The sequence below is a fragment of the Sycon ciliatum genome, chromosome 13 (assembly GCF_964019385.1).
Source record: "Sycon ciliatum chromosome 13, ocSycCili1.1, whole genome shotgun sequence".
NCBI lineage: Eukaryota > Metazoa > Porifera > Calcarea > Leucosolenida > Sycettidae > Sycon > Sycon ciliatum.
The window spans coordinates 8,250,594-8,277,332 of record NC_088655.1 but is presented as its reverse complement, the minus strand read 5'-3'; the positions used below and the strand labels follow the sequence as shown (position 1 = coordinate 8,277,332).

At 46.0% G+C, this 26,739-nt stretch overlaps 1 protein-coding gene across 1 annotated transcript; it reads left to right on the top strand.

The window, feature by feature from the left end:
- The first annotated feature begins 15,268 nt into the window (after positions 1-15,268).
- Positions 15,269-16,369, top strand: LOC135829141 (uncharacterized). The gene has a single exon (XM_065341547.1). It carries the CDS (start codon positions 15,269-15,271, stop codon positions 16,367-16,369), a length of 1,101 nt encoding a protein of 366 aa, XP_065197619.1.
- The last annotated feature ends 10,370 nt before the right edge of the window (positions 16,370-26,739 follow it).

Below are 26,739 nucleotides of genomic sequence, written 5' to 3'. Positions count from 1 at the left end.
TAGTTATACTGGTTAGCTGGGTAGTTATACTGGTTAGCTGGGTACATATACTGGTTAGGTGGGTAGTTATACTGGTTAGCTGGGTAGTTATACTGGTAAGCTGGGTAGTTATACTGGTTAGCTGGGTGATCATACTGGTTAGCTGGGTAGTTATACTGGTTAGCTGGGTAGTTATACTGGTTAGCTGGGTAGTTATACTGGTTAGCTGGGTAGTTATACTGGTTAGCTGGGTAATCATACTGGTTAGCTGGGTAGTTATACTGGTTAGCTGGGTAATTATACTGGTTAGCTGGGTAGTTATACTGGTTAGCTGGGTAGTTGTACTGGTTAGCTGGGTAGTTATACTGGTTAGCTGGGTAGTTATACTGGTAAGCTGAGTAGTCATACTGGTTAGCTGGGTAGTTATACTGGTTAGCTGAGTACGAAACAATTCTGTGCGCAGAATGAGCAATCTGTGCTGTATATTATGTTTGTTTGTATTTTTAGATCGTTCAAGTACACAGTGCCGATCCCAGTCAGGTGCTGCTGGCCTGGGAGCTGGCCCACGGCGTGGTGGCTAACCGGGGGACCCGCAATCCGGACCACATGACGCTGAACTTGCAGTTTGAGAAGGTGAAGCTGAGCACTGACGACATTGCCAAGACCGCTGCCATTGTACCGCCGGAGAAGAACAAGGTTTTCCCTGACCGTCACCAGTACAAGTAGTGCTTAGTCACTTGTTCAACTGCACAGTTTCCGTATAAGTTATTGTACATGACGTCAATGTTCTGTCTGACACTCGCCTTGTGCATACCAGCCAGAGTAAACACAGGACGGTGTTATACTTTTTTACTCCTACCATCTCAGTGTGTATGACCACTGTGCACCAAGTTATAAGTTCTTGCTCTCATACTGGCCTTTGGCCGGAGAGCCAGATCTCTTTTCAAGAATTTTTTATAAGTCATTTTTGTTCTAGTTGTTGCAGGGTGTGTATGCATGCCAGGGTATGTGACAATGCCAGATTACAGGATTACCAGATCTGTATTATCCTTGCTGGCAAGGAATCTCATATTTTTTCATTGTGTGTGCATGTGTGCACACACATGCATGCATGTGTACTCGTGCTATCCAGAGCGGTCAATCCCCCTTGAAACGTCCATGATATGGTCACATGCCATGTTTCAATGGTATGGTCACATGATTCGTATCACATGACATAGTCATATGACTCATGTCACATGATAATTATGGTGACATGATCCATATCACGTGATAATTTATGGTCACATGATCCAGCGCTACTTTCTCCGGTGGTACTTTCTCCGGCGCTACTTTCTCCGGCGCTACTTTCTCCGGTGCTACTTTCTCCCGTGCTACTTTCTCCGGCGCTACTTTCTCCGACTCTACTTTCTCCGGCGCTACTTTCTCCAGCTCTACTTTCTCCGACCCTACTTTCTCCGGCGCCAATTTCTCCGGTTATACTTTCTCCGGCGCTACTTTCTCCGGCACTACTTTCTCCGGCTCTACTTTCTTGCTACTTTCTCCGGTAGTACTTTCTCTGGCGCTACTTTCTCCGACGCTACTTTCTCCCGCGCTACTTTCTCCGGCGCTACTTTCTCCGACTCCACTTTCTCCGGCGCTACTTTCTCCGACTTTACTTTCTCCGGCGCTACTTTCTCTGGCGCGACTTTCTCCAGCGCTATTTTATCCGGCGCTCTTTTCTCCGGCGCTACTTTCTCCTTCGCTACTTTCTCTGGCGTTATTTTTTTCGGGCGCTACTTTCTCGTTGGGACACTTGGTCGTGGCCATTGCAGGGTCGGACAGATTTAGCTTGCATTCGCGTACACATACATGAGTTTTGTACTACAAGTACAAGTACAATACACAATGACCTGCATTGACACTCACATAGAATTGTCAGTGGAAAGAAAGCACTGCGGCGGGAAGGGAGGAACAGTTGCAGTAACAGTTTTTGTTTTTGTTTTTGTAGATCATTGGTAGATGGACACGTTTTTGTTTTGTTTTTTTTTGTCCTCATCATGATCCGATATCATCACGGCAAACGAGGTTAGAATTATTAGATGGAGCGGAGGAATGGAAGGATTTCCTGAAAGTTGCCCTACCGCGTGCTAGCTTTGTAACAAGGACCACAGAAAAACCGTTTTCAAACGGGTAAGACCCACCAAAACAGAGCAACAAAATGCTGTCTTCGAAGCTTCGTCGTGTTTATGTTGGTTCCAAAGGAGCAGTGAGTAGTTTAATTGATAGGTTTTGAAGAGAAGAATATCTAGTGTGCATTGCCCTACAGTAGTGTACAGTGCGTTACCATGGTTACAGCCCTGCTAGCGGATACACGTAAACGCATTCACACTCACAAAGAACTGAAGGATTATAACATTTTGATATTCACTGCAGCAATCCCACATAACGTTCTGCTCCACGTTACAAGGGGCCTCACATCAACCATATTCCCACACATATCGTTGCAGTGTACATAGCCGAGTCGTTAATGAGTGCTGGTATAATTAATATAACGTCTTCTACATGTATGTGTGCTACTCAATCTGCGGACAGCATGCTGTTTCGTTCTTTTTGAACTCATCAGCGCAGCACAGAGAAAATGAGGCCGAACCTGATAGCAATGAAAATAAAAATTTCCAATCAGGCCCCAACGTACCTTGCCAGAGTGCTCAAACTGACAAGTCAGTGAGCTCTGCATAACGCAAACAGCAAAGGCACTACCCCACGCAAGAGTGCTCAACTGCTACAAGAGCAGGAGCGAAATACTCAATCTGCGGACAGCATGCTGTTTCGTTCTTTTTGAACTCATCAGCGCAGCACAGAGAAAATGAGGCCGAACCTGATAGCAATGAAAATAAAAATTTCCAATCAGGCCCGAACGTACCTTGCCAGAGTGCTCAAACTGACAAGTCAGTGAGCTCTGCATAACGCAAACAGCAAAGGCACTACTCCACGCAAGAGTGCTCAACTGCTACAAGAGCAGGAGCGAAATACTCAATCTGCGGACAGCATGCTGTTTCGTTCTTTTTGAACTCATCAGCGCAGCACAGAGAAAATGAGGCCGAACCTGATAGCAATGAAAATAAAAATTTCCAATCAGGCCCGAACGTACTTTGCCAGAGTGCTCAAACTAACAAGTCAGTGAGCTCTGCATAACGCAAACAGCAAAGGCACTACCCCACGCAAGAGTGCTCAACTGCTACAAGAGCAGGAACGAAATACTCAATCTGCGGACAGCATGCTGTTTCGTTCTTTTTGAACTCATCAGCGCAGCACAGAGAAAATGAGGCCGAACTTGATAACAATGAAAATAAAAATTTCCAATCAGGCCGGAACGTACCTTGCCAGAGTGCTCAAACTGACAAGTCAGTGAGCTCTGCATAACGCAAACAGCAAAGGCACTACCCCACGCAAGAGTGCTCAACTGCTACAAGAGCAGGAGCGAAATACTCAATCTGCGGACAGTATGCTGTTTCGTTCTTTTTGAACTCATCAGCGCAGCACAGAGAAAATGAGGCCGAACTTGATAACAATGAAAATAAAAATTTCCAATCAGGCCCGAACGTACCTTGCCAGAGTGCTCAAACTGACAAGTCAGTGAGCTCTGCATAACGCAAACAGCAAAGGCACTACCCCACGCAAGAGTGCTCAACTGCTACAAGAGCAGGAGCGAAATACTCAATCTGCGGACAGTATGCTGTTTCGTTCTTTTTGAACTCATCAGCGCAGCACAGAGAAAATGAGGCCGAACCTGATAGCAATGAAAATAAAAATTTCCAATCAGGCCCGAACGTACCTTGCCAGAGTGCTCCAACTGACAAGTCAGTGAGCTCTGCATAACGCAAACAGCGAAGGCACTACCCCACATGAGAGTGCTCAACTGCTACAAGAGCAGGAGCGAAATACTCAATCTGCGGACAGCATGCTGTTTCGTTCTTTTTGAACTCATCAGCGCAGCACAGAGAAAATGAGGCCGAACCTGATAGCAATGAAAATAAAAATTTCCAATCATGTATGTGTGCTATGTATGTGTGCTATGTGCACAAATGTTGCAGTGTTGAAGAGATCTTGAAGGAGGCTATTCCGCGTCCAAAGGCCTTCATATGGAGCCATAAACGTGGCGCGCGCTGTGCACAGATTCCTTTTGGTGGAGTTCCGTTCATCTCCTGTGGCTTTACCAGAATGACAATTTGGGAAGCACAGGTATTGGAATTAAATGGACAGGTAGAACCTGAATGTGATCTATTTCATGCAGTTGCTAGTTGCCAGTGAGAACAGTTGTACCATCTCTTGATTCCTTTGCATCACATTATTTTGTCAGTGACCAAGTGTTGTTGTGTCGGTAACATTACAGGTGCCACACCACAAAGTCAAGCCACAAAGTCAAGTCCTCTAGCGATGTAACCAGTTCAGCATCTGTTGATCATGCTTACCCCAGAGCCTCAGCTGTTAAGAAGAAGAGGATTAAACTCCAAGGTGAGAAGCATAACCAGAGTCATGGTTATCTTTGCGGTGCCCATTGCTGTAAATTAGCCATCGGTTTTTTAAATTATTGCTCTACATGTTATCATGTCAACTGCAGAAAGAGAGAGAGAGAGAGAGAGAGAGAGAGAGAGAGACAAGCAATACTTGACTGATTGATACTAATGTTTTAGCGATTCGACGGTTGTCTTCTTCAGAATGATAATGAATAGAGATAAAGACGGAGACATCGTTTCTTTCCTTCTTGACTGCTAGTACTGTATACCCAGTGCTGGGAGTGCTGCAGTGCAAATGTACAAATGTACGAATAAACACTCTTTGCCACTATCCAGCTGTGATGCACCGAGTTTATACTTGCATGTTGATATCACTGTGGTATGCCCTGCTGTAATTCTTATAGGGACAAGAAAAATTGGATGTGAGGCATCGTGCAACATTCGTCGCATTCTGCGACTGCCTGAATATTCGGTTGACTCAACTGGCCTTTCTGCTTCTGCTTTGGCGAAAGCGAAGGGGGGTAAAGTGTAGGATTTTAAGATGTCTATTTCGGCTGCTCTCAATGCTGGGGACCTGTCCAAACTCAATGTGTGCGAGCGGTGAGTTATAATAATATTTATAATAACTTATTATGTCATAGTGGGAAAGTAATCGATTGAGTACTGTGATTGGTAGGTCATGTATGAGTGCCGCACTTGCCATGTAAGGTATGTAGGCCAAAAAACTCAGTTGTATGTGGTATGTACGTAGCTCTGCAGAATCACAAAGAGAATGTCTTTCACGTTTGTGCATGCCCACTACGTAGGTTTATCGTCACGTACCCGACTGAGGGCAGTCACAGTGGACATGATGTGATTACCGAACAAGGCAAATTCACCAGGGAGCAGAGCCAAAGAATCAGTCAGTCTGTAATGGACCGCATGAACTCGCCGAGAGTGGTCTGCGAGATGCCCAGAGTGGTCTGCGAGATGCCCAGAGTGGTCTGCGAGATGCCCAGAGTGGTCTGCGAGATGCCCAGAGTGGTCTGCGAGATGCCCAGAGTGGTCTGCGAGATGCCCAGGGTGGTCTGCGAGATGCCCAGAGTGGTCTGCGAGATGCCCAGAGTGGTCTGCGAGATGCCCAGAGTGGTCTGCGAGATGCCCAGAGTGGTCTGCGAGATGCCCAGAGTGGTCTGCGAGATGCCCAGAGTGGTCTGCGAGATGCCCAGGGTGGTCTGCGAGATGCCCAGAGTGGTCTGCGAGATGCCCAGAGTGGTCTGCGAGATGCCCAGAGTGGTCTGCGAGATGCCCAGAGTGGTCTGCGAGATGCCCAAAGTGGTCTGCGAGATGCCCAGAGTGGTCTGCGAGATGCCCAGAGTTGTCTGCGAGATGCCCAGAGTGGTCTGCGAGATGCCCAGAGTGGTCTGCGAGATGCCCAGAGTGGTCTGCGAGATGCCCAGAGTGGTCTGCGAGATGCCCAGAGTGGTCTGCGAGATGCCCAGAGTGGTCTGCGAGATGCCCAGAGTGGTCTGCGAGATGCCCAGAGTGGTCTGCGAGATGCCCAGAGTGGTCTGCGAGATGCCCAGGGTGGTCTGCGAGATGCCCAGAGTGGTCTGCGAGATGCCCAGAGTGGTCTGCGAGATGCCCAGAGTGGTCTGCGAGATGCCCAGGGTGGTCTGCGAGATGCCCAGAGTGGTCTGCGAGATGCCCAGAGTGGTCTGCGAGATGCCCAGGGTGGTCTGCGAGATGCCCAGAGTGGTCTGCGAGATGCCCAGAGTGGTCTGCGAGATGCCCAGAGTGGTCTGCGAGATGCCCAGAGTGGTCTGCGAGATGCCCAGAGTGGTCTGCGAGATGCCCAGAGTGGTCTACGAGATGCCCAGAGTGGTCTGCGAGATGCCCAGAGTGGTCTGCGAGATGCCCAGAGTGGTCTGCGAGATGCCCAGAGTGGTCTGCGAGATGCCCAGAGTGGTCTGCGAGATGCCCAGAGTGGTCTGCGAGATGCCCAGAGTGGTCTGCGAGATGCCCAGAGTGGTCTGCGAGATGCCCAGAGTGGTCTGCGAGATGCCCAGAGTGGTCTACGAGATGCCCAGAGTGGTCTGCGAGATGCCCAGGGTGGTCTGCGAGATGCCCAGAGTGGTCTACGAGATGCCCAGAGTGGTCTGCGAGATGCCCAGAGTGGTCTGCGAGATGCCCAGAGTGGTCTGCGAGATGCCCAAAGTGGTCTGCGAGATGCCCAGAGTGGTCTGCGAGATGCCCAGAGTTGTCTGCGAGATGCCCAGAGTGGTCTGCGAGATGCCCAGAGTGGTCTGCGAGATGCCCAGAGTGGTCTACGAGATGCCCAGAGTGGTCTGCGAGATGCCCAGGGTGGTCTGCGAGATGCCCAGAGTGGTCTACGAGATGCCCAGAGTGGTCTGCGAGATGCCCAGAGTGGTCTGCGAGATGCCCAGAGTGGTCTGCGAGATGCTCAGAGTGGTCTGCGAGATGCCCAGAGTGGTCTGCGAGATGCCCAGAGTGGTCTGCGAGATGCCCAGAGTGGTCTGCGAGATGCCCGGGCTATCCAGACCATGTTCAAAGTCGAATACAGAAATGCAAGTTCTTCCGTAGAGAACAATCTTCAGTGCTCGATCACCCAATAGTCACTTGATAGCTTTCTGGGTGCATTCTTGTTGCTGTGCACTGAGCATTGTGGTTAGACAGAAGTTAATGCACGTGATAACTTACTGCGGTGTAGGGAAGGTGATCTCCTTTAATACGACCTATGTCGGGTATACATTCTCTACTTTCCAGGAATTTGGCCGGGCGTACCACCCAGAGTTAAAGGACATCCGATCACACATTGCTCTAGCAACACATAAGCTGCAGCAATCTAGACTAGACCAGATTCAGATGGCCCACAAGGTGAGTATGGATACGAAGAGAAACGGTGCTCGTGCACTCTGTTATCAAATCTAACCTGTTTGGGTTTCATCAGGTTTTTCCCAATTCCAGCGGCACTACCATATTTTGGAGAACTATAAAATAAATACTGTAAGACCTGATATGTTAACATCAATTAAAGTTATCGATATGCAAATAATCGACGTGGAGACAACAATTTTATAATAGCAATAAAGAGAACAAATTCTGCAGTCATCGCCACACTACAACGAAGTCATGAAAGTTTACCAGAATTAAGTTTCTTGTCACATTCATCAGTGGAAAGTCGTGACTGAAGAGTAACCATGCTGAACAATGATTAAATATACATTCAATGATGTGTTACGAGAACAAAATACAGTGCCAAAATAGAATGAGGGAAGGTGAGACAATAGAAGTGAAGTGAGAGCTAAGTGCAACGGCGGGTGAGAAACTAATAATTATAACGCTAAAACTGTGTAGTGAGACAAACAATCATGCTGTGCACCTACGAAAACATTTTTAACGCAACTACATGTTTCTTCTGCTTACAAAGATCAGGCTTATGCAAACGAATACAAACAGCCTCAAGTACTTTCAACTGACTAGCATACCGTGCACGACAAAGAACAGAAAAACTAAAATCATCATACACCTGCAGACACTTAGGGTGAGACAACAAGTGTTCAGCATGGTTACTCTTCAGTCACGACTTTTCACTGATGAATGTGACAAGAAAATTAATTCTGGTAAACTTTCATGACTTCGTTGTAGTGTGGCGATGACTGCAGAATTTGTTCTCTTTATTGCTATTATAAAAAAAGTTAACGATGTCTGGATTTTGTTGATCAACGAGGTGAAATGTTTTGACTGTACAAGTACATTGTTTTGCACATAACCTTTAAAAGTGTTCGTTAACATTAGTGGTCTTACAGGAGTACTGATCCACTTGTCTTCTTTTCCTCCCAGGTGAAGGCATGGTCTGAGTCCCCCGCCCCCCCTGCGCTTATGCAGTTCCGGCCATATGTGCCAGATTCAGAACCATCAGAGTGCAGTGCTGAACCAGCTCTTTCCTTGGAAGCTGCACGTGACTTGGAACCCAGTGATGGAATGTACAGTAAACCTATATGCTATTTAATATGCCTGTAGGTAGGCTGTAACTGCTCCTTGCAAGTGCGGATTGTGTGTGTGCGTGGGCTCACAACAGTACCAAAATTAAGAACAGCCCGACTAGCTAAAGAAAGCGACTTGTCCCTTTCTAACAGAGACTTCTTGTATTGTATTGCATTTATTTAAAAAGATTATCCAAAAGCAAATGGATGCTTATCACGGAAGTCTCCTACATAAATAGCGCAAGAAAAATGGGGAAATGGGGAGAGGAGAGTGGAAGATGAAGCATGGGAAGAAGGGAAACAAGTACCTAAAATATGTAAAGAATATCTCATGAGGACGAGGGTGATCCGGTGAATATCAATCCCGACTGCGAAGCAGAAGGGATTGATATGAGGGTACGGTATCACCCGAGCTACGAGGGGATATTCTACTTATCACATATGACCCTACACCATGTACACACCATGTGTCTACTTATCACATATGACCCTACACCATGTGTCTTATCCCATATGACCCTACACACCATGTGCACCGTACTTCATGCTCTTCCTTCTACACAACTACAATACATTGCCACAGTAGAGTTTAGTTTGAACTTAGGTAAAGCATAGGGTAGGAAGGAAAAGTATAGAGGAGTGGAAATAGAAGAGTTGATTGAAATGGAGTATTGTAAATTGTAAATGGAACACTGCAGAAACGAGCCAACTTCAGCGCAGTTCCTTCACATTGTTCACATGTATGTGAATGTGAACGGCACCATTGAAGTTGCCAGAGAAAATGAATTTTGCGCTATTCTCCGACGTCACCGTGGATGAACTGGTAGTGACAGAAGCTGACGAGGGAGGTGCCTGAGGCTCTTCCAAGCCCTGCAGTTTCTCCGGATTCGCGCACTGCAGTGCTTCATCAATGGTGTCTACGTCCAACAGGTGAGCAGTTTTCATCTTGTCATGCTCGCTTGGCTGCAAGTACGAGTCTAGGCTTTGGGCATCCCGATGGCCGGAAGTACGCATGATGGTAGTGGCACTCACATTTTGCTTAGCCAAGGTCGTAATGGCGGTGGCGCGCACACTGTGGTTGGTGTAGGTCTGGCTTAGTCGCGCTGTTTCACTCATCTTCTTCATCATGCCATCGATTTTGTTTTACCAAACACTTGGCCTGTGTACCATTCTGAATCCTCTGGCTGGTAATGTTTGCGTGGTATCTGAAGGAGTCGCTTGGACTTCACAGACAACTTTGAAGTGAGGAGTAGGACGGCTTCCACCTGCCAGTCGGACACTATCATCCCATCAGACACCGTGTCCTTTCCTTTAATGCCGCCTTGCTGGTTCTTCTGGGCGAATGCTGTGGCTAATGTGATGTATCTTTTGCCTTTGTCGTTGGTCTTCACATCCAGGTCGTCGGATGTTAGATACGCCTGAATCTCCGAACCACGCAGACAGAAGTGGTAAGTGATGACGAACCAGACAAGGTAGGTGAGGTGATCCGCATTTGGCTTCCAGTCACCGAGGTGCTTGTAGATCTTTTCTTTGTCGCTATCGGAGATGGGAGGCTTGTGCGGCGTTGGTACTACCAGGCCGTCTTTCTTTAACTGCTTTAGGTAGCCATCAAGTACTTGGTTAGCCTCGATAAACTCACTATCAGTATAGGGATTGATGGTGCGCTTCAGCTCTTGCAGTTCACGGTGAATGGCACTCCGAAACTGCAGTAAGCTGTTCTTAGAATACGGCTGTTTGTTGACTTGACGGATTTCAACATAGGCATGCTTCAGGATAGATGCTAGATCAGTCGTTTGTATTGTTTTCAAGTCGCACGTTTTCTTGTTCTCCACACACCAAGTGTCAAAAACACGCATCCAGTTCTTAATAGCTCGTTTAGTGTTTGCGGAAACACGACTTTAACGTATCCTACCCAGATCTGACTCAGACACTTGCACAAATCGCTTAACTCTTTCTTCCTTGCTGTGCTGTTCTGATGAAACGCGCTTTTCAGTAGTGGTCTTTTCCACTACCTCACCAGTTGCTAACGTCGCAATTGCTGTAGATAATAAAAAGAATCCTGACATGTTGGCTATTTCATCCGTAGATAAAAAGTTGAAGTAGTTGGAAGCGGCATCCAAACGTCTGCATCTTCCAAGTCAATATCACTTGCACCCAAGTCAAAGCTAGCCATCTTACTGGTAAGAATACCGAAAGTGACCAGACCCAGAAGTATTGTCAAGTATTAAATGTTGTGCTTTCTGTGTACGTGTGTACAAACCATGACGGTCCTTGGCTCATTGTTCTAGGAACGGAATCAATGACTCCATTGCTTGGTACGTGTTTTCCTTGGTCATGTATTTCCTGTAACTTAGGCTTAGTACTATTCTCCGAATTGTTGGTTACTAACTTAGTCTACTAGTAAATTCCAATTCCTCGAAAGCAGGAATACTCAAGTGCTAAATATGGAGTGCATTTATAGTACGCTTTCGAGTATATCCGTACGGTGTATGCAGCAGGGGTAATATAGAGCAGCAGGGGTGATATGAGCTAGGCGGGGTGATATCGGCCTATATCACCCGCCTACGAAGGCCTCTGATTGGTTCAATCCATGGAAACCATCACCTGATATGTGATAACGAGGTATAAAAGCGGGAAAGAAATCGACGAGAGAAGAAATCAACTCTGCAGTTAATACATTTTTTTTAGATGAAAAAACCCAGCAAGGATTAATTTCAAGGAAAAAATTTCTGAAACGGAAAAGTTCGGAATTCCAGTCAGAGAATATCTATGCTGTGAGTAATGAGCCTTTAGAGCAATGCGAAAATTGACAGAGGACTGAACGCAGCGAATGTGTTCTGGAAGTTTGTTCCATTCCACAGATAATCTGAAGAGAGGGGATTTAAGGAAATGGGCGCCAGAACGAGGTAAAACTATAGAGGACGGGTGACGACGACTAAGAGATACATTGAATTTGAAACGAATTAGCAAAGACGGAAACTGGTAAAAGACATGATGAAAATACAGCAAGGACAGAATATGACGACGCCACTTCAGGGATGATCAGTCACAAGTACGGTTAAGAATCTGCTTCGGAGTTTCCCACTCAGGTGGGTGCCGGGTCTTACAAAGCAGATATGAACGAGCAGCAACGGCTTGCAGTCGGTCTAACGTAAGCGAATCTGAAATCTGAATCTGAAATCTGAATTGTAAACCTTGTGATGCTCTAATTTTTCTGACACAGACATAAGGGCAGCGGTGGCGGTGATGGCTAGCCGCTAGTGGATCCCATGCTGGCCTCTTCACGCCTGCTGGTGATACACCAGGAGGTATTGCAAAGAGAGCTTCTGGTAAAGTATGGCGAGCTCGTTCTTTGGACGCTACATACCGCACAACGTGCTATGACCTGGCCTTGTTTTTCTTGGTTGTGCACACTAATACAGGCTACATCGTTGTGGCAGGTAAGTGGCTTGCAATGATGGAGAGTACAATACTTCAAGTACTGTTCACGATTCATGGTTCCTCTCCGTTGTCTATGTTTTAGGCTTGGCACCCTCAAAGGACATGAGTCATCTTTCACAACTTTAAGTCTTACAAAGGAATAGCAGTTGTCCTGTCTGATTAAATTTCACTGTGCGTAGAATGTTGCGTCCACTCGGGAAGACATGCTGACATAGCTGAAGCTCTCGCTGTCATCAAGCAAAGAACTCCGTGTTGGAAACCGAAGGTTTTCATGACGGATTATTCCCAGGCTGAGATGCTTCCATTGGAGGTGGTAATTATGGGGTTTCTTTGGAAGTTTTGGAGGCGCATTATTAAACCGGCTCACCCTTGTGCGTAGTGACGGTTATTGTTTTATTATTGTAAGCTTGTTCGCATTGGCATCACCAAGCAAGCTATGGTTGTTGGTTAGTTATGGTTACCGCTTGAGAATTTAAAAACTAAACAAGTAGGAGGTTCTGGTGGTGACAGTCATACTTTTTATTCTGACTTTTCCAGTTTGCATTTTCCCTCAAGCAAATGATGAAGAAGTAGAAGGTAATTATTTTTCCCGTTCTGCTGCGATCATATTTTCCGTATGCATTCGCATGTTTCTCTGTATTTATTTAATAATTTATTTATTTTATGGAAATATGTAAGGATTTTTATGTTATTCAAAATCGATTTTCGTGTTCCGCTCATCAGTGAATAGTATCGGAACTGAGGGTACTGTGTACAAAAAATAGAACATTTTATAACAGCATAATTAAAAGTGTGAACAAAAAAAAGGAAGTGATACAGCATTACATAATAGGTGTCAACCATAGTGCTAACATAATGCACAAAGCATGAGGTGATACAGTGCAACATGACACAATATTTACATCTGATAACCAGCTACGAGAACAACTTTAGCGCGACTACATGCTTCTTTTGTTTACAAAGAACAGGATTATGCACACGAATACATACAGCTTCCAGAACCTTCAACTGCTTAACATAACTTGCACGCAAAAAACAGAAAAGTGAGAATCATCGTACACACTAAGACAATCTGGACGTGATAACAAGTGACAAAATACAGCTGACTTTTTGCTCACGTCGCTCTCTTCCGTTTCATCCTGCTCCTTTCCTTCAACCTCCTCCGCCTTATCCTCGTCCTCCGTCTCATCTTCATCATCATCGTTCTCATCACCACCATCATCTTCATCAGTCACTTCCTCATCATCCGTTTGATGCTCAGTCTCACTGCACTCCGTATCAGCCTCCAACATGGCTCCATCATCTCCAACAGCATCACAAGTCGTTTGACCGCTGCTCCGCGTCACCGTTGCTGGGTTCTCCGCTACTGCACACCCATTTCCACTGTCCATTTTGCGTGGGCCAAGTCCATTCCGTGCATAAATTTCAAGTGAATAGTTAGCTGTGCTTCTTCGGGGTCTATGGGTAAGGATATTGGTTTCATTTTGGTTTGTCGATGATCTCCCTCTCTGTCCAGATACAGTCGGCACTGTGGATCCCAGCACAGGGGGGACCACCGTCTCAGTAGTCACCAAAGGTAAAGGGGGTGGCTCAGGCGGAGGCAAGGGCACCTGCTGAGGTGAGGGTTCAGTGTCTCTCGGTGGCCCCTCCTCCATTCCAGGACGATGATGCTGTGCTAGAGTAGGCTCCGCTGCCCTTCGCCGTGGGTCAAGAAGTGGTGGCCAGGTCACTGATCCCCCTTCGCCTGAGCCACCCCCTTTACCTTTGGTGACTACTGAGACGGTGGTCCCCCCCGGTGCTGGGATCCACGGTGCCGACTGTGTCTGGACATCCGTGCTCCATTCTTCAACCTCTCGACTTCCGCTGCTCTCTCTTGCATAATTTTCTCTGCATTGCATTGCGTGAAGGATTCTGTTTCGTTTCGTCTTGAGAGATGCTTTGGTGTCAGGGTTGTTAGTGCTACCAATGCTGATCCGCAGTGATCTCTGTTCCAGGGACAGCAGATCAATTTCATGATCTGGTGCTTTGCGACGAGTTTTCTGCTGGACTGTGCCAAGGACATCACCTGCTGCACTCCTGACCACTTCCATAAGCCTCCGGGATCTTTTCTGCAGGCCGGTATTGCCTTGGACCTGATCGGCAGCTAGCAGCTCACTGGCCAACTTCTCAGCATATTCCTCTTGGACTTGTCCTTCGGCTAGTTTGAATGTGTTGAACTTAGGCGCCTGCAGATCATCTTTCTTCCTCTGTCCAAATATTCCATATAGCCTCTGGAGGTCCAACCGCGCAACAACGAGCCTGTGGTCAGACGAGAGGGTGCATCCACCATAGCTACGACTGTCAAGGAGAAGCCGCCTCTGGGTAGATTTACACAGCACGTAATCTATTTGGTTATACACAGGAACAGTAGCTCCACTGGCTCCATCCCTGCGATGTCCTGTCCAAGTAGTCACATGCCGTGCATTATGCTGAACGGCAGTGTTACAGATGAACAAGTCACTAGCATGGCAAAAGTCTATCAGGCTTTGGCCACTCAGGTTCCTTTTCCCTCTACCATGCCTCCCACATGTTTCTCTTGCATCCGACTTTTTCCCAACCTTAGCATTGAAGTCTCCAGCGAAGAGGACGATAGCTGACGATTTTATTTGATTATATGCACTATTCAAGTCGGAATAGAATTTGTCCAATTCATCAGCGTCGCGGGCAACTAACGAAGACGTTGGTGCGTACACATTGATAATGGCGAGAGTGGATGCCTTGGTGCCTCCATTGCCCGCCCGTGAAGGCAGGTTGATAGTCAGCACAGCCACTCGGTCCGACAAGCTCCAATATTTCTGAATTTGCGACGATAACGAAGACGACACAACAAATGCAAGCCCATAGTGGCGACATTGAGGTGCCAGGGCGATAAGTCGATAGACGTCCTTCTCAGTGTCAAGGCTGCCAGTCAGCTTTGTTTCCTGAAGAGAACACAAGTCGATACGATAGCTTTTTAGGTCGCGTCGCAAGGCGTCCTGACGGAAATTTGAGTTCAGCCCGCGGACGTTGAAGCTGCCTACGGCAAACGGCCTGCGCTTCGGCTTTCTTCCGCCCATTCCCAGTATCCTAGCCAGTCGTCATGTCCAATAAATACAGAACTCTCCCGCTCCAAAGTGGAGGAGCAGGAGAGAGAGAACGCGCCCTATTGTCCTCCTTACATCATTACGCAAAACGCTCTCCATTATTACATTGCGAAGAATATCGTCGAAAGTCGGTGAGTACTTGTCTCCGACGCAGAGTGGTTTCAGAGCAGGCCGATCTACAGCGGACCTTGTTTGGAGCCACAGATGGTTTGCAGCAACATGTCAGCATTATCGGCGGGAAATGACCATTCTTGGAATCGACATGTCCAAAGCATTCGACTGTATACATCGTGACAAACTGTTGACAGTTCTCGAGTCTTTCCTGATGGAGGATGATGTTCGGCTGGTTAGAGTGCTGTTGACCAACACAACTCTGCAGGTACGCATCGGCAGGGCAGTATCAGAGTCCCTTGAAACTACAATTGGCACCCCGCAGGGTGATTCTCTCTCCCCGGTGTTGTTTGTTATATACTTAGAGGCAGCACTGAGAGATCTGAGGAGCACCCAGGTGGCACGAAACAGACCGCCAATGGATCAAGGCATCAACATTCCATTTGAGCTTGTCTACGCAGATGACACTGATTTCATAAGCCTTAGTCGTCAATGGCTCACAGAGCTCGAACCGGTCATAGACCACACTCTCGGGCAGTGGGCCCTGAGAGTCAACAACACCAAAACTGAGTGGACAGAGCTGGGTCGATCTGTAGACAGAATTGACGAGCGCTGGAGGACATCCCGAAAGCTGGGCTCACTCCTGGGCGACCTTGAGGATGTGACACGTCGCAGGCAATTGGCCGAGGCTGCCTTCCGATCCATGTGGTCTCTTTGGAAGCGCCGAGGACTGATCCGAGAGCCGCTGCGGATGAGGTTGTACTGCGCCTTTATCATGCCGATACCTTTCTATAATTCAGGCACCTGGGGCCTGACGGTTGCTAGCGAACGCTCCCTGGACGCTTTCCATAGAAGGCAACTCAGGTCACTTCTCGGCATCACATGGCCACAAAAGATTAGTAATTTGGCGTTGTATGCCCGATGTGGAGTGGAGCCGGTGTCGGACTTGATCCGAAATTCACGCTGGAGTCTATTCGGGCATGTGCTTCGCCTGGGTAAGGACACGCCAGCACGATTGAGCATGGAGCAATACTTTCAGGCACAGGAGGGGAGGTACCGTGGGAGGCCGAGGGTGACACTACCAATAAAGCTCCACACCGATCTGTGCCAGTCGAACAATGGGCACCTGCGGAGTGTTGAGGACTTGCCCCGTGTAGAGCGGATTGCTGTGGACCGTCCAGCATGGAACGCGCTGGTGAAGAGTGTTTGTGCACACCCTCGTCACGAGTAGAAACAGCCATGGCACCCTTAAAAACTCATAACAACCATTCTATAATAATATTACTATTTGAATCTTTTAATAATTATCTGGCAACTCAACCTCATACGTATAATTATCTGGCCACCCATTGACCATGATGCTACATGAGGAGACAATAGTGATGACATTTTTCCAATGAGACCAATTTTATGACGCTCCATGTTACTGAAGGACTAACTTCGATCATTGGTTTTGTAGAGCCCCATTCTCTAGGAGCTGTCTACATCTGCTTTGTTTCAATGTCCAGCATAAGCGAACGTGTGGATCAAGCATAACTGCTTGGTTGACGCTGCCGCGGGAATGCGTATAATAATAATAATAATAATGGCTAACATGGAAAAGAGTAAGAAGTCAAAAAGAAAAGGAAAAGCAGAAAGAAGCAAATATGGACAAAAATTGTGATCTTTGTGTGCTTGATGGAACTATAGGTTGTTCCCTAGAGGGAGAATATTTCTCCGTGATTTCCACAGAGAGCAGGCGTGGCAGCGCGGGACCAAAGATCGTTCCCATGGCTTAAGTGATAATGAAGTCGCAACACTGCTAGAAAGCTTGCGCCAATTGGCTTATTCTTCACCGTGTCGAGAGGCGGGACAATCTCCAGACAGGAATGAGATTGAATATCTTCAAACTTTGCCTTTGTAGAATTTTCCGTCAATTTTTGATTTTCCCTGATGTTGCAAGTGCTTTGTGGTACTGTGGTATGTGTGTATAATACCATGGATTTGTTTCTGTGTTTCAGACACTACCGTGAAGCGGAATCAAAGCTGCGTAGCCTTGATGTGTTGTGCGCCAATAAGCACGTGCGAAATTGGGTGAATGCCAAATGGCAATCAATCCCAGAGGTACATTTTGTGTTTGATTACTGGAGTTGGATGGCTCAGAGGGCAGAATGTTATTGGCAGTTCCTGAGAGTGTTCAGTATTGTGTTCTATTTCATACAGCGGTGGTCCAGGGCATGGACAGAGCGTGAATACCACCACAACGTGTTTTCGAACAATGGAATCGAGGCTCAAAGCAAGGTTCGCATATTTAGCATAGCGGATTAAGCTAAACTGTACACATACACATGAGCCTATGTTTTGTCTTGTTACATCCGAGATCATCAGTGACTATGTCACCGAGTGTTCATCTGAGATCATCAGTGGCTATGTCACCGAGTGTTCATCCGAGATCATCAGTGACTATGTCACCGAGTGTTCATCTGAGATCATCAGTGGCTATGTCACCGAGTGTTCATCTGAGATCATCAGTGACTATGTCACCGAGTGTTCATCTGAGATCATCTGTGACTATGTCACCGAGTGTTCATCTGAGATCATCAGTGACTATGTCACCGAGTGTTCATCTGAGATCATCAGGGACTATGTCACCGAGTGTTCATCTGAGATCATCAGTGACTATGTCACCGAGTGTTCATTCTTACTTTGAAGTACAAGAACATGTTAGCCAATTACCGGCATTCGTGTCAATACGTTCTCTTTTCTCATGATTATAATATCTATTCTTATCTGATTGTCTTCTTTGAAAGGTCCTGAAATATGCCTTTCTGAAAACTATTACTAACAACGGCAAGAAAATGACGCTTAGTGAAACCTTCACCATCATTGTTGAGCAGTTCCTACCTGAACAGCGAGATAAGTACCTGAAGAAGGTAAACATCTTCACTTTTATGACCATATCCACGTTTCACGTCACTAGCATCTAAATTGTACACCCACTGAACGGGCAACTGCACTGTTTGGACACCCAAAGTACAGTACATGTACTGTGTCTGTTTTACCTCCGTACCTGAACTGTTAATGAATTGCGTTGTATTTCTTCAGATACAATGACTACGTACCAGTATAGCTACGCGACCGGCCTGCCCAGGAATGTCATCCTGCACTGCATGGAACGCAAGCAGTCGTCTCAGGAGTTCTTGCCACGTAGGTAATTCCTTGTTGAGTGCAGACAACAACGTGGCAACGAGAGGCTGTTCTCGCTCTAATTTTTATTATTATAATGCTTCACGCTCTGATCGATTGTCGGCCTCATGTTCATTGTACCTAGTAGCCTTTGGTTTGAAAACGATTCATAATCTGTACTGCATGTGCATCTCCTTGATCTCACAGTTGTAACAAGCAAGCCTTGCTCCACGTTCATGCTGTGCAGCTCATTGATACATGAACACATTTCAAAATGTATTCTCGCAAAAAGAACTTAAAGGGGAGGTGCAACGATTTTTCGAGTAGGGTCCAGAAGAAAGACAATTTGGTATCGGTTCGAATGGCATATCTCTCGCTTCCATACGATAAGCCAAACTTGCCAAATCGCCAATTGTATACTCACGTTGCCATAGCGACCAGCGCAGTGATGACGTATGAAAGGCTTAGCTCCTCCACAGAGAAGGTCGATCACTGCAGAAATTTGTCAGTTTCAATTGTCTTATTGTATTCACGATGTGAAAGAAGTGCTGTGTTCAAAGCTGTTAGTGCCGTGAACTATTTATCGCCCTTCTCATGCATTTCCCTAGGCTGACTGTGCCTAGGAAATGGTTTCTTCCAGGACAAGATGCTTGGAATTCGCCATCTCTCCTGAGACATTTTCAGCAAACTTTCAAACCTACGACATTATTTCATTCGTCAATCTCCGCCACCCGTCGTCTCACCTGGCTTCAGAAGATGTTACGAGAGATAGGAGAGCCGCCAGGAAGCATCACATTCATCTTCAGGAAGTGGAAAGAGCAAACGGCATTGTCCTTGGTTGGGGGAAATGCTGAACGTCTGATTTGTCCCAACCAAGATTTCAGCATTTTGTTCGTCACTATTTTCACTTGTCTGCTGGTGTCTCCGCACTCCAGCTTTCTCCTGTCGGTGTCACGTCCCAGTGCACAACCGAGAGGACTACTAACAAACAGTTCACTGCACTAACAGCATTGAACACAGCCCTTCTTTCACTTCATGAATACAATAAACCAATTGAAAATGACCAAATTCTGCTGTGATCGACCTTCTCTGTGGTGGAGCTAAGCCTTTCGTACGTCATCACTGCGCTAGTCGCTACGGCAACGTGAGTATACAATTGGCGATTTGGCAAGTTTGGCTTATCGTATGAAAGCGAGAGATATGCCGTTCGAACCGATATCAAATTGTCTTTCTTCTGGACCACACTCGAAAAATCGATGCACTTCCCCTTTAAGAGAGTCCATCAGTTTTGAGTCACCCATCCACCAATCCCTTTGAGAACTACTTATCGTTATTTTCTGCAAATATCCTTCTCCTTTTTCCCTGTAGAGACTGTTAAAGCTGTTGGGGATCACCAGTATAATGTCAAGTCATTTGGGAGCACTCGTCTTGTTAGCTTTGAAACACCCTCATGCTCTTGCGAGGACTGGATTCTGAGAGCCCTACCGTGCAAACATATGTTTGCCGTATTCAGGATGGTACCCGGCTGTAGTTGGGAGTCGCTGCCCGAGACGTACCGCTCCAGCCCCAAAATAACACTAGACATCGATCTTGGAGATGGTGAGGTTCATTCAGAGGATTTGGCAGTGGCTGAGGAGGTGACCAACTCGCCGCATGATGAAGTTGGGACCCAGCTGTCAAATCCGGTTTCCAATGAAATTCCTTTGCACAGGGTAAGTTTGCTTATAGTTTGTTGTGCTTTAAAAATTTCCCTTGCATATATTTGCCTGAAGGAAAATCATTGCGTAACGTTTTTACAAAGGCGACACTGAGACAATCATCTTTTAATAATGCAATGCTTAAAACCAAGATTACATAACTCCCCAGAGTGTGCAACTCCCACATACCCTGCTGTCCCGACAGAATTTCAAGTTGACGTCATTATTTATGACGCAATGCTCCTTGCACCAGTGATTTACAACATGTGTACCGGTTTCAACGCATCACACGTTTTTCTTTGCAATAATTAATCGATCGGCTTCGGTCAACCACAGGTTCCGGATTCGTCTGATAATCTGTGTACATTGCGCATTGCATCAACAAAAATGACGTCAACTTGAAATTCTGTCGGGACAGCACCCATTGTGGAGTTGCACACTCTGGGGGGTTATGTACTCTTGTTAAAACTATAGGCACACTCATATCCCAATGCTAGCAATGAATAATGTTTCCATGCTATGATTGTTAAATATGTACTCAGATGGTGAGCAAAAGACCATATGAAATTTAAAATAATTCATATTAAGCCCCACCGTTTTCCTTGTTTCCATTTTCTATTTCAAAGAATTTTTTTCTTTTGTGGCTACTTTCCTTCTGTGCAGACACAACAGCAACAATGCCGGCTCGATGCAAGGCAAGCACGAAACATGCTCAAAGTCCTCCAAGCGCAGACCTTAGTCTGTACAGAATCAAGTGCTGTACGCGATCTCAAAACTCAACTGGAGAAGCTGTCAGAAGAGTTTGCAAAAAGTCTGCCCACTGATGAGTCTGGCTTGGTTATCCAAGAGGGTATGTAAAGTGTCGTTAATCATGACTAAAAATTTGTCGATTCCGCAGACATGGACCTTGTGTGTTCTGGTGAGCTGGTTTAATATTGCTTTGTTGTTCGCTAGACTTTGATGTGATAGGTCTGGCCAGTCATTCGAGTTCCGCTAATGCCACCTAACATCTCAAAATAGCTAGCAGTCCAGAGCCGATTGAGTAATGTTTGTGCTATTTTGTATGATTTCCTGCACAGCGTCTTCACACACCTTGAACCAACAGTTCAGTGCCAGGCGCAGGCTGCACGAAACGTATAGCACTGCTGTCCCTGATCCAGCCTTGCAGTCAGGGCATGCCAAGCGTGGTCGACCTGCAGTCGAAAGACACCTCAGGTGTCGTGTCGGAGTTTCCGGAGAGACTGAGCGGAGGCAATTCCTACAAGCTCAACAGCGTGAGCAAGGTGTGTGTGCGGTAGGCTTTACTATCCCCAGTTAATTACTTTGCTTTGCCTCCCCACTTAATTACATTTCCTTGCAAGTTCTACGTCACAAACGATCGTGTAGTGTAATAGTGGGAACAGAACGTTTGTGCAATGTTCCTCTTCTATTTTAATTGACGCGTTACTTTACTTGCCACTTTGACTCATGTAACATTTTTACAGCGTCAACAAGACCAGGTTCCGTCACATTGACAGCACTACCAGGAAGCAGTTCAGTACAACAGGTTGCAGCTCCCGAACGTAAGTGGTGATGTCTTCAGTGCGCATCTCTACACTATACAGCAGACTAGCAGTCGCTTCTTCTGCATGACGTAGCAACTTCTGCTTTAGTGCTAAGGAACAAACAGCCAAACCAATAAATAATTGTTAACAGTAAAGATTGCCGAACCCTGGCTCCACCATACATGTTGCATAATTGCCTGATGCCATGTGCCGTTGGCAAAGCCTGGGAATTAGCCATCGTCCTAAGCATTGTTTTATAGTTCACGTGTTTGTATGTGTTGTTTGTGTGTCAATCTGATATAGCTGCTATCACTGTACGTCATTCCGCAACATCTACCTTGGCCCCTGCACCCGTGTGCACAACAAATCGGGAACAACAAACAGAACTGGTTGCAGAGGTATGTTGGGAACATTCGCCCGCAGGACTATGTCCTATTTTCTGCATTGGTTTTAATAGTTGGTTGGTCTCAATGTTTGACTTCGTGCTTTTCCTTCCTATTCTGGTGTGGCACATGTATGTTTGTGCTTGTGTTTGTGTGTGTGTGTCTTTCCGCGTGCTTATCTATTGCAGGTGCCCGTGCATCTCAATCTACTGCAGCCACATCGTCTACAATGTCTGTACCAGTCATGTCTGTACCAGATGAGCCACAGCAAAGGGAAAGATGTCATACACGTACGAGTTTGCTGGTATTAGTTTGTAGCATTGTGATAGATGACAAATTCATTTTTCTGTGGTAGAAATGATGTGCTTGGTCGTGTTTGTAAGGATTTAAAGTTTAAACCATGAGAGCAAAATCATGATTAATGCTAATGTGTATGTGTGTGGGTGGGTGTATGTGCGCGTGTTCGTGTTTCAACATATTACAGCTGCGCGTTTACTTCACTCTGCATGAGCCACGTTGTATCCAATGTCTGCTACGTCTGTACCAGTATGCACAACAGATGGGCTACAGGAAAGGGCAAGATGCAATACAGGTATGCTGGTTTTCGCTTGCATTATCCGATAGATTTCCCTATTCCAGTTTTAAATCGAGGTGACAAGAGTTCTCCATCTTTCGGTTCCTAATTAATACAATAAAGCATTCAGGTTTGTTCTGGTCTTAATGCGTGTAAAAAGGGTTTCAGAGCAGACTCGCTCTCCTCCCATTCACTCTGCAAACGTTAAACTTGAACTCATTTGATCAATGTTTCGGCAAAATTGCCCTCATCAGGTATCAGCATCAGGTGTGCAGGTCTGACAGGGAGCAATTATATACATGTACATGCAATTTGTGATGCTATGAAGTATGATATGCTACATCTCACCCACCGTGACGTTCCAGAATCATAAAGATATTGATACGTCAAAGAAGTATGCTACCAACAACAATTATTCAAAGAAGACAATGCGGTGATAAATTCACGAAAAGCCCGAAGTTTTTTCACACAGACATCCACGCACACCAACAAACCCATGCACACACACACACACATACACACACATTCACACACACACACACTCCAACAAAATGATAATGCACAGTGCACTGGTGTAAGATGTAGCAAAAATAGCAGCCAGCGTCAGATGTCACCTCAGTGCCCACATATCAAGAGTGAGTAACTCAACGCACAATAATATTTTTCTATGTGCGATGTTGCATATTACGTGTGATTCAAGAATATTCTTACGCGGCTCAAGTTCACTCTACACTACCATAAGGATGAATGGAGCGGTTGGAAAAATCGGGAAACAACACAAGAAGGGAATGTCCTTGCTGATTCTCTACTTCTAGCATAAATTCTGGCTTCGTTTTCGTTATTGCACATTACCGTGAAACCACTGATAAAAATGAGTGAAAAGCTTTTGGTGATATGAAACTGACAACCTTGTTGTGGTGTGTATATAAATTGTGTTCGCCTATCTCTCTATTTAAATATATATTGCGCACGTGTGTGTTGTGGTATTTATGTGTGTTGTAGCTCCCAACGAAGCCTTGCCGGAACAAGAATTGTTGTCATGCCATGTTTGTACCACACACGACATGGGGACCTATTGCAGGCATTGTCGTGTCTCTGATTGGTGACGAATGCTTGGACGTGTGTGCGTATGTCACATCGGGTTCGGCAGCTTATCATTATTATCAAGCGTTATCAATGCATGTGTGATGACCCTCCATACACAGTGGCAATAACCATTTACATGTAACAGTTGCGTACCCTAATGCTGCGATCATGACTATGCATAATAATTAGAACAGTATGATAGGTACGTTTCTAGAAGATCGAGTCACGTGTTAGATATCTCCTACTCCTCATCATCACTACAGTCACGTGTTAGATATGTCCTACTCCTCATCATCACAACAGTCACGTGTTAGATATGTCCTACTCCTCATCATCACTATAGTCACTCCCTGCTGGCGCTCCCCAATATGTTACCTAGACTCGCCCTGACCACAGAACTATCGTCACTATTCTTGTTGTCTCTCTCTGGCTGGATCGCGTCCAGCTCAGGCAACGCTTTATAACCTAAGTACAGCCGTGCTTCGCGGGCTTTTAGTTATTCCTCTCTCCTCGTATTTTCCGCCAATTGCTGTTGCTGTTGCTCTACTTCTTCTTCGTCATCCTTTACCTGTGTTTTAATGGTAAGACATTACTTATTTATTTATTTCACCTTCCCGTGGCCAGAGAATATAGGCCAATATAGATGGAGGGGGGGGGGGTTATGCTGTCAATAATTTCTCCTTTATTCTCTTTTCACTCCGAATACATGATTATGAAACTCACTCTCTCTGTGCTCTGTTGTGAAAATATAGACGTGGTCCGGGTTGTTTTAGAGTCAGACAATTGCATATATCTTGCATGACTTGTAAATAAGTCCTGCTGCTTTGTATATAAACCTGCGTTCTGGTGTGCTTATGAGTTAAGAACACATATCGTTCTGAGAGAGACAGTGAGTTACAATTATACGGAGAGAGAGAAAGAGAAAGAGAAAGAGAGAGAGAGAGAGAGAGAGAGAGAGAGAGACAAGCAATACTTGACTGATTGGAACTAATGTTTTAGCGATTCGAAGGTTGTCTTCTTCAGAATGATCATGAAGAGAGATAAAACGGAGACATCGTTTCTTTCCTTCTTTACTGCTAGTACTGTATACCCAGTGCTGATAGTGCTGGGAGGGTACAATCCACAAACTGAGGGTTGGCACTTTTGTTAAATGTCTCCTGCAATCAAGTAGAGACGGTTCAAATAGCCCTGCCATATCAATTCGGTCGGCAGCTGGATACCAATAGAGGCTATGCGATTACAATATAAATTGATATGCGTGGGCAAAGTCGCGGCACAGCGATGGACAATCGGCTCGCGCTGTATACTGACCATTCGTTCCACTAAACGTAGATCCACTTGCGGCCAAGACGACCTTGGTAATGTACTGTTGCGCAAGTCCGCAGGCGAATTGATGTGTCTTGCTTCAGGGTCCTATTCCTTGCTGCAAATCATGACAATCATGATAATAATATTATGTTGCTATGTTCTCTTGCACAGAGTCAAGTAGACCAATTTTAGGCAGCACGAGTTAAAATCCTCAGTTATTAGGCACATGTACTGGCTGAGATGATTCGTTGGGACTATGCTGGTACGTTTATATGTTCAGCATGTTCCCTTCTCTCCGGAGACGTGTGAGACGATTTCCATACACACAGTACATGTACAGGTGCGTTACGGACACACATTTCTTGCATCGAAAACTTCCGCCGCCCCATAACAATGCCAGATTTCGGGTAATCGAATATGCACAGCTCCATTTCAAGCTGCAAGGCAGACAGTCCTGCTCGCACAGCATCAACAGACAACTGAAAAGCTATCAGGATGTTCTTAGGCTTGACATCTGCCAACAACAAAGCTCATTTTTTATTTTACCAGAGCCAACAGACGGGGGAAGAACGAACTAAATTAATTGCAGTTGGCGAATACCACAAACAGTTCGTATCTGTATCATTTATTTTTCTCCTTCAACAAGTAGTTCTCAAAACTCTACAAGACGAGATAAGAAAAGCACAGTACGAGAGAGAGCTAAGGTACATACACTAGATTGGAGACCAGGGAGTTGTGTACGCGCATGCAACTTCAGGTTGCTCATCCGTCTGACCTCGCAATGGCCACGGCCAAGTGTCCAGTCGGTATCGCGCACCGCTACGACGCGGCCAAGTACGAAGCCTTGGCTGTGACGTTTATTTTTTTATTGACAAAAAATCCGCAAAAAAGGTTGGGCTTGTCCCTTTAGTCCTACCCCTAGGCTTAAGTGGTGTGGTGTGTACAACTGAGCTTCAGCCACAGTCATGTCGTGGGAGACCTGTTTATTCTGCTTCTACACACTTTCATCACTAAAATATGTGGCCAGGATTTTGTAAGCAACTGAATCCGGTTTTGAGCTGCTCACTCCTGCTCTCATGTACTCTAACCCAAATACCTATCTGACCAAGTAGTCCGGACTCATCCGGACTAATAAAGATTGTGTCAAGTAATAGTTGTAGTAGTAGTAGTACAATGTAGTAGTAGTAGTAGATTATATTTTTTTAGTTGGGGAGTCCCAACAGGCGTTGCCTTTTTACTGGGAACCCTATGTGAATTTTTACCATGTTTATGTCGTATCCGGTCGGCCCCAGGGCCGCTCCAGGCACCAACATGTCCACACGCTCACTCGCATGTTCAAAGAAGACAGAACACATAGATCAGGCTGTTGTTTTCTGTAGCAGTCTAAGTTTTGCAGATACTGACTTCAACCCCAGGGTTCCACTTCCCGGGAAAATCTACAGAAGCAGATGCAAACGACCCCCCTTCTTTTGTTAACCCTTTGGAGTCCATAACTTTTTTGCTTCCTCAGTATTTGTGGCCGTCCCGAAAATGCGCACTCAATTTTCAACATAACTTTGGTTCTACTTCACCGATTTTGAAGATCTTGGGCTCGTTGGAAAGCTCTTGATGAGCGAAAAACAATGAGCCCAAACTTGCCAAGAGCACAACTCATTGTCCGCCACTTAGCGCTCCAAACGCGTGTTCAGCTCCAGATCTGAGACAAAATCGGTCTCTTGCAGCCCTTTCACTGAATCTAGATCGGAACTGTTCCACATTTTTTCGAGTAGCACCTTACTTTGCCGTGACTTCGCGCCGCACCGGTCCTGGCACGTGCCGCCTGTCCTGAAGCTGGGAAAATCCCT